Source organism: Oncorhynchus gorbuscha, linkage group LG10 (assembly GCF_021184085.1).
Source record: "Oncorhynchus gorbuscha isolate QuinsamMale2020 ecotype Even-year linkage group LG10, OgorEven_v1.0, whole genome shotgun sequence".
NCBI lineage: Eukaryota > Metazoa > Chordata > Actinopteri > Salmoniformes > Salmonidae > Oncorhynchus > Oncorhynchus gorbuscha.
In genome coordinates this window covers 24,054,344-24,066,606 of record NC_060182.1, presented here as the reverse complement: position 1 = coordinate 24,066,606, position 12,263 = coordinate 24,054,344, and the positions used below count along the sequence as shown (strand labels likewise).

Here is a 12,263-nt window from a genome sequence, read left to right as displayed (position 1 = left end):
GCTGTAAGCAGTCTATTTATTTGAACATTTCCTGGGGTAAACATGAGTAACTTTCCTACTACTAATGTAAAAATAAACTGCCTGAACTCAATGAATAGAAATGGTACAATGTAGTTGTTGTGCGTTTTGGTTGTATTTTTATTGGATTTGACTTTGTCATACAGGGGTATCACCTAGTCATAGGGTCTTCAAAGCTACATATTCCCAAATATAACACACCTGTCACACCTTGACCATTTACCAACAGTTTATTTTATTGTTCCTCGTAATATTTGGATTTTGATATCATTCCTATTTTACAGTTCATGTGTAAACCTCTTGAAATTCAAAGGATGCTTACTATTCCACTACTTCTACCAGAGTATTCTCTGTTCTGACTAATTCCTGTGTGATCTTAAAGGGATGTGTATTCAAAACTCAGAGTTAAGATCAAAGTATGACTTTAACATTACCAACTGAGGGACCTATCCATGAAAGGGAACATTTCGGTGAGATTTTCATTCCCCTTTGACATAACTATTTAAGTGCCGACATCAATAATAATAAAAATATATGGAAATAATACAAGGTAAAAAAGTGTAAACCTTCTCACAAAATATAAAATGGATACATCCAAAACTTAAAATATAAGCATGTGTAGTCATGCATTTGTTCATTGGGCTGCATACGGCTTTTTCTTACTTACATCAGTTCTTGTCTTACACGTAAAATACATTTAGATTTGTCATGTGATATCTACATTATTAATTTGCATGAGAGAAAAAAGTGAATGTGAAATTAGGCTCCTCCAAGAGCAGTGATGGTAAAGTACCAGATGGCAAGATACCAAAGGGGACAGTTTGTATTTCTGAGTATATTTTTTTCCTGAACTGGAGCAGTGGCTATAGGTACTTGTATTAACACTTTTATCTAAAGTCTATAAAATCAAATCTAAACAAGTCAGATATTACAAACTGTCATAACTGCTATCAGTTTATAACAAATCACCTGCATCGTCTTCTGAAGGCTTGCTAACTAACAAACCCATATTGCTTTATAAGACACTGGTAGATAAGTTGTCATAGCTCAGGCGAAGTGGATGTGACCCCTCATCACATTCAGTCAAGTCCTGCTTTAGAGACTGGCGTATGTAGGCTCTTGTGATTGTTGTTGACTGTAAGGTAGCTGTAGTTCTATAGTGTCCAGTGTGTTGGCTCTATAGAGGCCCTGTCTGGGGCCCCTGTGGGGACCCTCGTTGGTGCCCAAAATGGGACCCTGATGGAGGTGCCCCAGCACTGGGTGGACGACTGGGCTCCCCACTTCCTGACTGGTCAAGCTCAGCGCTGTCGCAGTCTGAGTCGTCGCACAGGGCCTGACTCTGAGGGGTAAAGATGGAGAGAGAAACATTATGCTAGAGGTAGATTACAGAATCAACTGAAATCTCAGAGTTATGGGAACCGTTAATCACTATCGAAGAAGAGATTGTGGTATAATTAAAAAAACTTCACACTAGAAATCGTAGATTAGAAACTGGTGGTAATGAATAGATAAATTATAGGTACAAGTACAGTGCCTTCAGAAAGTATTCATACTCCTTGACTTATTTCACATTTTGTAGTGTTACAGCCTGAATTAAATACAGCTGTGAAGTTGGACCCATTCCAAAATGGACCTGGGGCTTTCCCACCTGGACCCGATATGCATAAATAAAACAATTTAAATACAGAGACCCGTTCCAAACGGACCCGAGGACAACTAGACCCGTTCCGTATAGACATGGTCGGATCCAAACCAGGGCCGAGCCGAGTGAGGGAAGCAGCAGAAAATCATGTTTGATGAACCAGAGCTGGTAAAGCATGAGAGGGAGAGAGCGCTGCCGCTCTAGCAAGCGGGGTAGGGGACGTACTGTGTGAGCGAGTGACATGAGAAGCAGCGAGGGAGAGACCGCAACCAATCAAGCTGACTTGTGCAATAGCAGACGAACAGCTGCTATGCAGCCCCACAGTGGAGGTGTCATAATACCCATAAAACCTAGCGGTCAAACAGCGAAATGGTTCCAATCGTTTTCCCACCATTCATTTTTCCCATAGGGGATTTTAGAAACGATTAAATTAAGGGCTGTGTTTCGTGTGGCTTGACATTTTGATAACCATGTAAATCTCTCTCAGACAAGGTGAATTTCATAAATATATTCGGCTCTATTTACTCATGTTCGAACATGCTACTTAATTAGTACAAATTTCAAAAAACATAATTCCACTTGACATTATGCGGTGTTTGTAGGCCAGTGACACAAAATCGCAATTTAAATACATTTTAAATTCAGGCTAACACAAAATGTGGAAAAGGTCGCAGGGCCCCCGCGATGTCTGAGTAAATGCTATTTTTGACATGGGGCAGAGAGAAAAAAATGGCAGTTTTATAGCTAATCTCATGCTATTTTACACATTTTGCTAAAAGGCTGACATAATATTTTGCTGTTTTAGAGCACAGGGATTCTTTTTTCCCACAAATATTTGTCTTAATATTTACAAAATGTTTAATATATATTTTGATAGACCAAAGTGATATCACACCAGGTAAAAGAACAACCTCCTTTTCTTAAAAAAAAAGAAGAAATGCAATTAACTGGACACCATAAAAATGAACAATTAACTCAGACACCATAAAAAGCATGCATGCATTTCTAGATTTAAAACATAAAACAACATTTCTAAAACAAACATTATCCCTTAGGTCTTGCACAGCAAATACTTCAATTGTTTAACCTCTACGGAATCTTTCTGTGTGGGTAAATGGGTAAAATGTATTATGTTGGAAACGTTGATGGAAACGCCGTTATGCGCAAATATTGATAAAAATAACCATCATTTCGAAGTAAATTTGAAGTCACGTGATGATATGGTGTGTGGTTCTCCCACTACGACTCAGGAAACAATGCAGTTTATAGGCTACATATGAAATAAATTACGATGAACTACACAGTGTGGAAAGTACACGGTTATGAGCTTGATGCTGCTTTCCAATAAATATCGAGGGTCTTATTCTGGTGATATGATGGTCGATGCTTGACTACCGTTTAACAAATACAAATATTCTTGCTCTTATCCATAAGAATCTCATCATGAAGACTAGACAACCCGCACTGCCTACCCGCACTGTATCTGCAAGCTGTTGGCTAGAGCGCAGGCGCCAAGACCGATGGAGGCACATTTGCTATTTAACGCAAAAGTTTTTGAGACAAAACTATCACGAAAAAGTACATTTTGTATGCACTTCGTCATCACGCACTGATTTTTTTCTCAACAAGTCCATTTAGTGGAAACATACAACTGGTGGGAAAATGCGCATATTTTATTTTTGCGGATTCTGGAGTATTCGCATGAAAATCTGTCACCAATTAGATGTAAACCTAGCTAGTAATAAAAAAAACATAATTCAGAATATTGACAAAAATATATATTTTAAGGGGGTTAGCCATCAGAGACGGGGTGACAAGCCACTGACGGATTTGACAACAGATACTCAAAACAGACATAATTTTTGCCTCAAAAATTCAGTACAAACATTTGTAAAATATGCAAAATTATTAATTTGAAAATCCCAAATAAAAACATAACCTTTCTATCAGATCTTTCAGTATTCTGATGGAGTTGAGTTGACAATAGACAAAAATCGGAAGAATTTTGTGTTTTTCTGACTATTTCTTGAAGAAATATCTTGAAGAAACATCTTTGAAGAATTACAGTTTTGAGAAAAATATTCTTTAAAGTCACAGAGGGCTATTGCAAGAAACTACATAAGATAATTTTTCAGCTAATATCCATTATTGCAAAAATATTGGGATGCTTTGCTCCAGACAACGGCATTTCCAAGCATAGAACTGACATGGACATTTATAGTACTGAAAGTATTTCAAAAACAAAAACTTTTCCCTTATAAAATTCCCGTAAATGTACATTTTAAGCTCAAATAATGGAACTGAATAAAAAACATTTAACTATAAAAAAGAGGGATTTTTAAAGCTAGGTCAAAGCTCATGGACCCCCCCCCCATCTTGCAGGGGCTGCGGGGATGTGCGCTACAAAAGTGCCAGTATCAGATTGTGTTACCTCATTAGGATTCTGTGCAGCATCTAGCAGGGCTTTGACCTGGCCCAGAGCACTTTTCCTCTCAGACAGCCCGTCAGAGCCCTGCGCCAGGTCCGTTTTGTCTGCCGGGAACTCTGACCCCTGCGACAGGAGGTCATCGCTGCGGTCGTACAGACGGTCGTCCGTGTTGGTGCTGACCACGTCCGGGGTGCCACTGTGGGAGTGGTCGGTGGTGTGACCTTCCTCGCCGTCTGACACAGAGAGGTTCTCTGAACTGAAGGTGGACCCCGACTGGCACTGGTTGATGCTGGTCGGACGTCTGGGGAGAACGAACAAGAGAGAAGAGGGAGATAAAAGAAAGGAAGAATCCACTTTTGTTTCAGTTTTGATTAATTCCATAATTAATAATCATCATACTGCATGTCACTTGCAGATTCACTTATACTAGCAACACAAAACATCTCTGATTGGAATTACAAATGTCATTTTCATAATGGTGTCAAACCCTGTGATTCCTAAAATCATATCACAGATCAATGATGAGACAAAGGTAAATTACGGGCAGTTTTTGGGGTACTGGAGTACAGCAACATTCTCACCGTCTCCGTGGCAACTCCACTTCGCTGTCAACCTCCCCCTCCTCCTCCTCCGAAGACACGCCACGCCTCTGTGGACACAGCCCATAGAACAGAGGGAGTTAGCTAAACACATTCACAGAGATGAAAGGAGAGAGTACATACTGAACATGACTAGCTTTTCATTGGGACTGTACCTGTTTGCGTGTGATGGCTGCCCTGTACAGGATAGCTGAGGGGGTGAGGTGCCCTGACGCCACCCGGGGTAACCTCACACCACTCACTCCCTCCTCCTTATAGTCCCCATCGTGGGGCAGGCGTGGGGCACCCAGCACAGACCCCCTCCCGGCGGCCACCCCCCTCCCACATGGCGAGTCTGGGCTGCTAGAGAAGGGGAATGATGCTGCGTCCTCACTGGGAGTGTTGCTATGCGGGGGTGTCTCTGTGAGGTCATCCAGACCTGCCGCTCCCCGCTCGGACCCCCCCAGGCCCGCGGAGGCACTCAGGCTGCCACCCTTCTCCAGCCCCCCCATGGTGGTCTCTCCTTTCCCCTGGCCCTCAGCTGCCAGCGTGATGCATATGAGGTCTGGGCTGGAGGAGGACAGCTGCCTCTGCTGCTGCTCGTGGCCCAGGGCCCGCAAGACTGCGCTGGGGTCCAGGAGCTGCTTAGAGGGTTCCGTGCTGAAGCTGTTGGCCTGGGCAGGGTAGTCCCCGCCAGGGGAGGGTTGAGTGGCCTTCAGGCCAGCTAGGTCCCCACTGCTGCCCTTGCCAGGCTTGCGGTGGCGGGTCTTGATCCTCCGTGAGCGGCTAGGAGACGTGGAGCCCCTGTTGGTGCAGGAGGGGATGGTGACCTGCATCACGGAGGAATCCATCTTGGGAATGATCACCTCTGACTTGAGGATGTCTGGCCTGTGATAACAGGATAGAATAGAAAACAATGGTCAGGTACATTGTGATATAATCTGATTATACATTTATTTAAAGTGCTTTCAATTGGGTTACATGAGTAAGTTAATTCTGCATTGGGTTCACATTAGAACTACCCTTGCCTCCTATGCTTTTGGCTCTCGGAATTAACGCTCACCTCTTTCCAGAGGGCAGTTTCTGTGAGACGTTTCTCTTCTTGATGAGTTTGTCCATGGAGTTGGAGGAGCTAGTCTGTCTGGAGCTGTGGTGCTTGAACAGTCCTGGAAACTTCTTATCTAAAGACTGCTCTCTCCTAGGTACACATCAACACGATTAAATTTGATTGCATGCGAAATCCAATAACTACTCTGTTCTACATATTCTATTTCTATGACTTGTATCTTCTATAACCCTAATTACCAAATACTTATTATCCACTTATTTTCAAACACTGCCTGTTCAGTAAGTCTATATACCATCCTAGCTGATATGATTGATGTGCTAAATTAGAATTATCTTTATAAATGATCTGAGAATTTGCTGAACAACTCCACATGCACTGAAGTGCTTTGCCTGATGGATCCACCTACTTCTGTAGCTCTTTCTCTTTGAGCTCCAGCTGTAGCATGACAGCATTGAGCTCCATGTAGAGGTTGTTGGCCCTCTCCAGTTTCCTCTCATAGTGCTCACGGATGTCCAGAGCGTGCCTGAATAGAAAACAGTGCACAAGAAGTGACATCATGTTTACGCATGAAAGAATCCAAATGCTGTGTATCAGAAATGCGCCCTGAGCCTATTTATTTGATTTTTTTCCCTCCATCTCTTTCTTTCTTTTGTATATCTCCAAAGGTAGATAAAGGAAGAGTAAAGGAACTGGAGCCATTTGATGTTAGTGAAACTGCCTGTCAACATGACCCTGGACTGCTGTACTGTAGTTACACAGCTCATAACAAGGCACTGGTGGCTTTCTCTTATACAATACTGGCATTGCATCACTTCCAGCAGGTAAAAGAGAAGAGTAACTCTGTCTGTCAGAGTGTTGTGGTACAGACCTGAGCTCCTCTCTGCGTCGGTTGATCAGTTCCTCGTCCAGTCGGTGCAGACAGGTCCCATCAGACTTAATCTTCTCAAAGTGCTGCTTCACCTCCTCCCGCCACTCAGCCTGCTCAACACACACACTGACTTAGGCACTCTGTGTGTATGTGTGTGTGTGTGTGTGTGTGTGTGTGTGTGTGTGTGTGTGTGTGTGTGTGTGTGTGTGTGTGTGTGTGTGTGTGTGTGTGTGTGCGTGCGTGTGCGTGTGTGTGTGCGTGCGTGCGTGTGTGTGTGTGTGTGTGTGTTTATGTGTGTGTGTGTGTGTGTGTGTGTTTATGTGTTTATGTGTGTGTGTGTTTATGTGTGTGTGTGTGTGTGTGTGTTTATGTGTGTGTGTGTGTGTGTGTGTTTATGTGTTTATGTGTGTGTGTGTTTATGTGTGTGTGTGCGTTTCTGTAAATGTGTTTGTTTGTGTATACATTCATTATGTTGTGTGTGTGTGGCATAGTGTCCAGTAGGCTACCTGAGACTTGAAGTATGTCTCCTGTGGGGTGGAGAGGACATCAGCTGAGGCTATATCCAGATGGAGGAGGATCTGACGGAAAGAGGGTCTATTTCTGGGTTTACAGTTCCTGCAAAACCGAGGAGTGAGAGACAAGTTTGGTATATCTCCTATATAATCATTATGGATCTACATGGGCCAAGTCTACCTAGGAAAGATTTCAAAGGAAATAATTTCCCTCTATCTATTTCCACTACCTCCTCTCTCCTCTCTCCTCTTTTTCCACCATCCCTCTCTTTCTCCCCCTCCCTCCCACCATCTCCACTCACCAGCACTGCCTCAGGAGGATTTTAAAGCCATCGGGGCAGCTCTTGGGGATAGGGAGGTTCAGGCTGTTGTTGCCCACCCCCCAGATGATGGCGGAGGAGTCCACATCCTTATAGGGGACCTCCCCGGTCAGCATTTCCCACAACACCACCCCAAACGACCTGCAGTTCACAACACTCTTTATATTAGTGATCACTGATCAGAGATGGAATTGCATTGGTCCTATTTTCTATGGTCAATAAGTTGAATTCCTTCACTTACCAGATGTCCACCTTCTCTGATACGGGTTCATTCCGAATGACCTCTGGGGCCATCCAGGCCACGGTACCAGCAAAAGACATTTTCATGCTCTTATCAATGAGCTCCTTGGAGGTGCCAAAGTCAGAGATCTTCACCAAGTCATCATGTGTAATCAGCATACTGCCATGGATAGAGCAAAAAACTATTTTTTTTAGATGTTATTAAGCCAGAAAATACATTTTTTTAATGAAAGAGCTAATTGATTTACTTTGGGGCCTTCTGGTCTATAGGCAGATGGTTTTGATAATACCCAGCACAGTGACTCACTTGGGGGACTTGAGGTCTCTGTGGATGATCTTGTGGAGGTGTAAGTAGTTCATGCCCCCGGCAATGCCCATGGCCCAATCGATGAGTAGGGAGGGGGTGATGTTCCTGCCCGCCCTTAGCACCTCGTACAGCTGGCCCTGCGCACAGTACTCCATCAGGATACAATAGCAGGGAGCCTGGGTGCAGATACCCCTGGGGGAGTGAGAGAGGAGGTAGGAGGAATGGGGAGAGGGACGGAGGAGGCAATGAGACAAGTATAAAGAAGAGAACATTTGAAAAAGTCAGTGTCTGATGATGAAAGTCTTGATGGAGTGCTAGTTACTGCTGGTCAAGGCTACAATAGCTCAGACGAACAGTTGATATGTTCATAGAAATCTCTACTGCTTTCTTGGGGTCTGGGTCAGGGAGTTTTCCTCACTTGAAGGTGATTATGTTGGGGTGCTTGAGTTTGCGTAGGTGCTTGATCTCCGTCTCCTTGATGTCCCGGACTTTCTTGACAGCCACGTCCTCTCCATGGAACTTCCCCAAGAAGACGGCACCCTGGGCCCCACTGCCCACCCACTGCAGGTCTGAGATCTCCTCAAACGGAACTTCCCAGGATTCTAAAAACACAATATCAACACAAGGAAACAGTCCGTCACAGGCCATGAGCGGCAGATGGAGAGGACTCCAGGCCAGTAAGCAGACCAGCTTACTGGCCTGTATCATATAAACCTCATCATCTGTTTATAGGAAGCTTAACTGTGAAAAAAAGTACTTTACATCGGCAAATGAGTAGGTGTTTTACCCATGGTACCATCATAGCTACGATTTGATCAATATGCTCAGTGTACAGTACGATGGCAGTTGGGGAGAGATGTAGAGGCAAACAGCTGCACATCTCCCCAAATCTAATCTCTCTTCCCTCCATCATCTGTCATGAGAGTACATTAGATAGATGAATGACTGAGAATTTGGTCACTGTGAGGAAAAAGAAGCCAGTAGGCGGGATAAGAGAGACAAGCAGGAGAATTCTTCATGAGAAGAGTTGGGGTCTCCAGGGACCTGCTGCTGTGGAGGCAGCTGCTGGTGTCGTCTGTAGCTAACTGTGAATAAGTCTAGTGCACAGGTAACGTCAGCAGCATTGTAGGGGGCGTGTAAAGAGAAAGTGGGGCATGGTGGCAGGAGCGAGTGATAAACAGTGAGGAAAATGGAAGCCACTTTAGTGATGTGCCTCCATAATGAAATTAAGTCAAGTTGAACCTTTATACAGTATATAATGCATCACCATGGTGTGCGGATTTACCTCAACATCTTGACTATCTAACATTTCAAGTGACAAAAGATTCAGTGTCGTACATAACCTACGCAGAGTGAAATATTCTGAAGTGTCTCTCATGTATTGGTTAGGTATTCAGTATCCTAAAAGTATACAAACGTCTTTGTTAAACACAGGAGACCTTGTGCAAATAGTGAAGTGACATAGAATTGGCTGTTATACTCACTCCACGCACCTTCCTGGTTATGCTTGTGTTCGGTGGAGTAGGCTTTCCCGATCATGGTCCAGACGGGTTTCAGGCAGCCAAACAGCCCCTCCAGGAACCCTCCACTTCCTTGCTGCAGCCGGATGTTGTCTGATTGGCTGTTGATGGCCCCAGCCTCTGAGCTAAGCCCTGCCTCCTCCCCGCCCCCACACTGGCAGGCTTCATGCTCGTGCAACTTCAGCACGCTGTTGTCAAAGTGGGCCAGGGGCCCGTCGCTGGGGGTCGGGCTGCTGCCACAGGTGTGGGGGCACCCCTCACCTCCGCCTGACACAACTGGTGCCCCACCTGTGTCGATGCACAGCACGTTGCGGAGGACACACTGGGTGGGGGTCAGGTCGGTCTCTGGGGTGCAGGCGGGGGGGTCTGCATCCAGCCTGCGGAAGGTAGGTTCTGAGATGGGGGTGCTGAAGCCTGAGAGGGAGGGGGAGGGGGCGTGGGGCTCATGGAGGCAGGTCCCACTCATCAGGGGGTCCCACAACACAGTAACCAATGATGTATGGGAGTAGAGAGGGAGAAGGGGAGGCCTGGATGGAGTGACACAAAGATGAATAGGAGAGGAAAAATGCAATGAGTCACTATAAATCAGTGTAATTCATTTGGCTGTTTCAAAGCTGTCCATTGATGAAATAGACCTGTATCTAGACTTCTCATTTTAAAACAGTGTATGATGTGTGATTGGCCTTGTCAGTATGGTACATAGTTGAAGTAAATTATAGATTATTGTAATCAAGTACTATGCAGAATGACTGTCTGTAACAGATGAACCATCAGACAGATGGACCTTACTTTGCAGGAGAGGAGAGGGAGAGAAAAAAATAAATCTTACTCTTTCTTTAAAAAAACTCATGTGAGAGCAAGTCAACCATTACATCCAGTTTCTCCTCAATAAAGACAAAAGCCTCAATTATTCAGCAGACCACATCTTAATATTTATGAATGGGATTGAGGCAGTCAAACAGTAGCATCTCAAGCCGCCTGATCTTGCACGCTTACATGAATGTTCGCGACAGTGGTAATCAGTCTGGTAATTACAAGGCTAGTCAATGGGGAATAGTTTTATGAATGAACCAAGGACATAGCACTGACTACAAAATAGACCTGACCTTATCCCCAGGGTGATTCCTGTAGGGTCACCATAGGTCAGGATAGCCTATATCTTGTTTTACACTGTGATGGATATGGATGGTGCACTGCTGGAATCAATAAGGATGAGTACTATGCTTCTCCTGGTACTGTATGCATTGAATGACACTTATGGTCCTGATACATGCTTGGCTTGACATTTTAATGTTGCAAACTATACATATACAATACTGTATGTGTTTCAGTCCTGACATTTTAGTTCTGCAGAATATGACGAAATTGCAACCCTAACCACTGAGGTGTGTGTGTGTGTGTGTGTGTGTGTGTGTGTGTGTGTGTGTGTGTGTGTGTGTGTGTGTGTGTGTGTGTGTGTGTGTGTGTGTGTGTGTGTGTGTGTGTGTGTGTGTGTGTGTGTGTGTGTGTGTGTGTGTGTGTAAGAGAGAATTGCCACATGGGAACCGCGACTCTCGAGCGAATAGAGAGCGTGAAATGGGAAAAACACTGGGCCTGTGTGAAGGAGCTTTTTCTCACACAAGCACAGGAAGATCAATCTTTAAATAACCACGGATGTGATGATGACACTCACTAGCATCACAGTCGACGTACGTCAATTAATGCCCGAACCGTACAAGTCCATGCCAAGTCTAACTGCCGCAGCGTCTGTAGATTTACCGAACTTTAGCACCAACATAAAATATTTCGTAACAGACTAGGATGCTGATGCAGAAATATGATTTTTCGTATTAATCGACGAGTATGCATTTTTTGCCAGATTGACCTGGTGGTAGCCTATGCTCATGTGAACAGAGTACATTGCATGAGGCAACGCACCTGAATATCTCATCATAATATATAATATAATTAATTGAATGACATTCCATTACCTTTCTGTCTGGTTGCTGTCGCGTTCTCAAGTAAGGGGTGGGTTCAGCTTCCTACATGTAATAATGAAGAGAAATCGTCATTTTTTTTCTCTCCGGGCTGTCTGTTGTTGTATTGCATGAAAGACCCTTCCCACGAGTTCACATTATCAGAACGAATCCCAGCGGGCAAATTGTGTTATCAATAACCGGGGACTCATGGAACGTGAGGCGCGCAGGGTTGGGGGAGGGAGGGAGCTGTCTCCTTCCTAGTGCTGAATTGACGTCACGGAGTTGCAAACCCACAAGGGGGCGTGGATATCGCCCCCACAAAACTGTACAATGGTTTCCATCTTTTCAGCAAAGTTTAATCAACTGTCTTCGTGTCATGTCTGTTCCACTGACTACTTAGTTCTGTCTTCGGAAATCTCTAAATTGCACACACAATTAACGGTTCAAATGTGGTATAGCTAATAATTTGTCCACCAAGGTCTACACACCATGCATTCACTCATCAAAACGGCATTTGAATTGCAAACAACCAGCACGTTTTTACAGTTTGCTTATTTCATCCATGTCACAAATGGATGAAACAGCACCAATGTGAACTGCGAACAGAAGTAGGATGTAATGCCACTATTTATCCGATAGATGACAGCAGAGTATTCACCTCTGGGAAAAGTATGTCCGCGTTGTGGAAATTCGCCGTTTTGTATGCCTTCTTACAGGCCTCCGTAGTTTATGAATCCAGCACGGCGGGATTTGTTAACTGGCCAATCTGTTTGAAGCTGCTGTAAACCTAGCTACATTTTACA

The 12,263-nt window shown here is 44.3% G+C and overlaps 1 protein-coding gene across 2 annotated transcripts; it reads right to left on the bottom strand.

The window, feature by feature from the left end:
- Positions 1 to 40: 40 nt before the first annotated feature.
- LOC124045718 (mitogen-activated protein kinase kinase kinase 12-like) lies at positions 41 to 11,687 on the bottom strand. Of its 2 annotated transcripts, none has more exons than XM_046365266.1 (14): positions 11,473 to 11,687; positions 9,467 to 10,029; positions 8,401 to 8,584; positions 7,983 to 8,174; positions 7,677 to 7,835; positions 7,418 to 7,576; positions 7,110 to 7,218; positions 6,604 to 6,713; positions 6,142 to 6,258; positions 5,730 to 5,864; positions 4,843 to 5,554; positions 4,670 to 4,737; positions 4,092 to 4,389; positions 41 to 1,357 (listed from the first exon to the last, which is right to left on the bottom strand). In XM_046365266.1, exons 2-14 carry the CDS (start codon positions 9,966 to 9,968, stop codon positions 1,196 to 1,198), a joined length of 2,907 nt encoding a protein of 968 aa, XP_046221222.1. In that variant the 5' UTR covers positions 9,969 to 10,029; positions 11,473 to 11,687; the 3' UTR covers positions 41 to 1,195. The 2 variants fall into 2 exon arrangements, with proteins under 2 accessions (XP_046221222.1, XP_046221223.1); XM_046365267.1 differs by having other exon boundaries at positions 9,476 to 10,029.
- Positions 11,688 to 12,263: the final 576 nt, after the last annotated feature.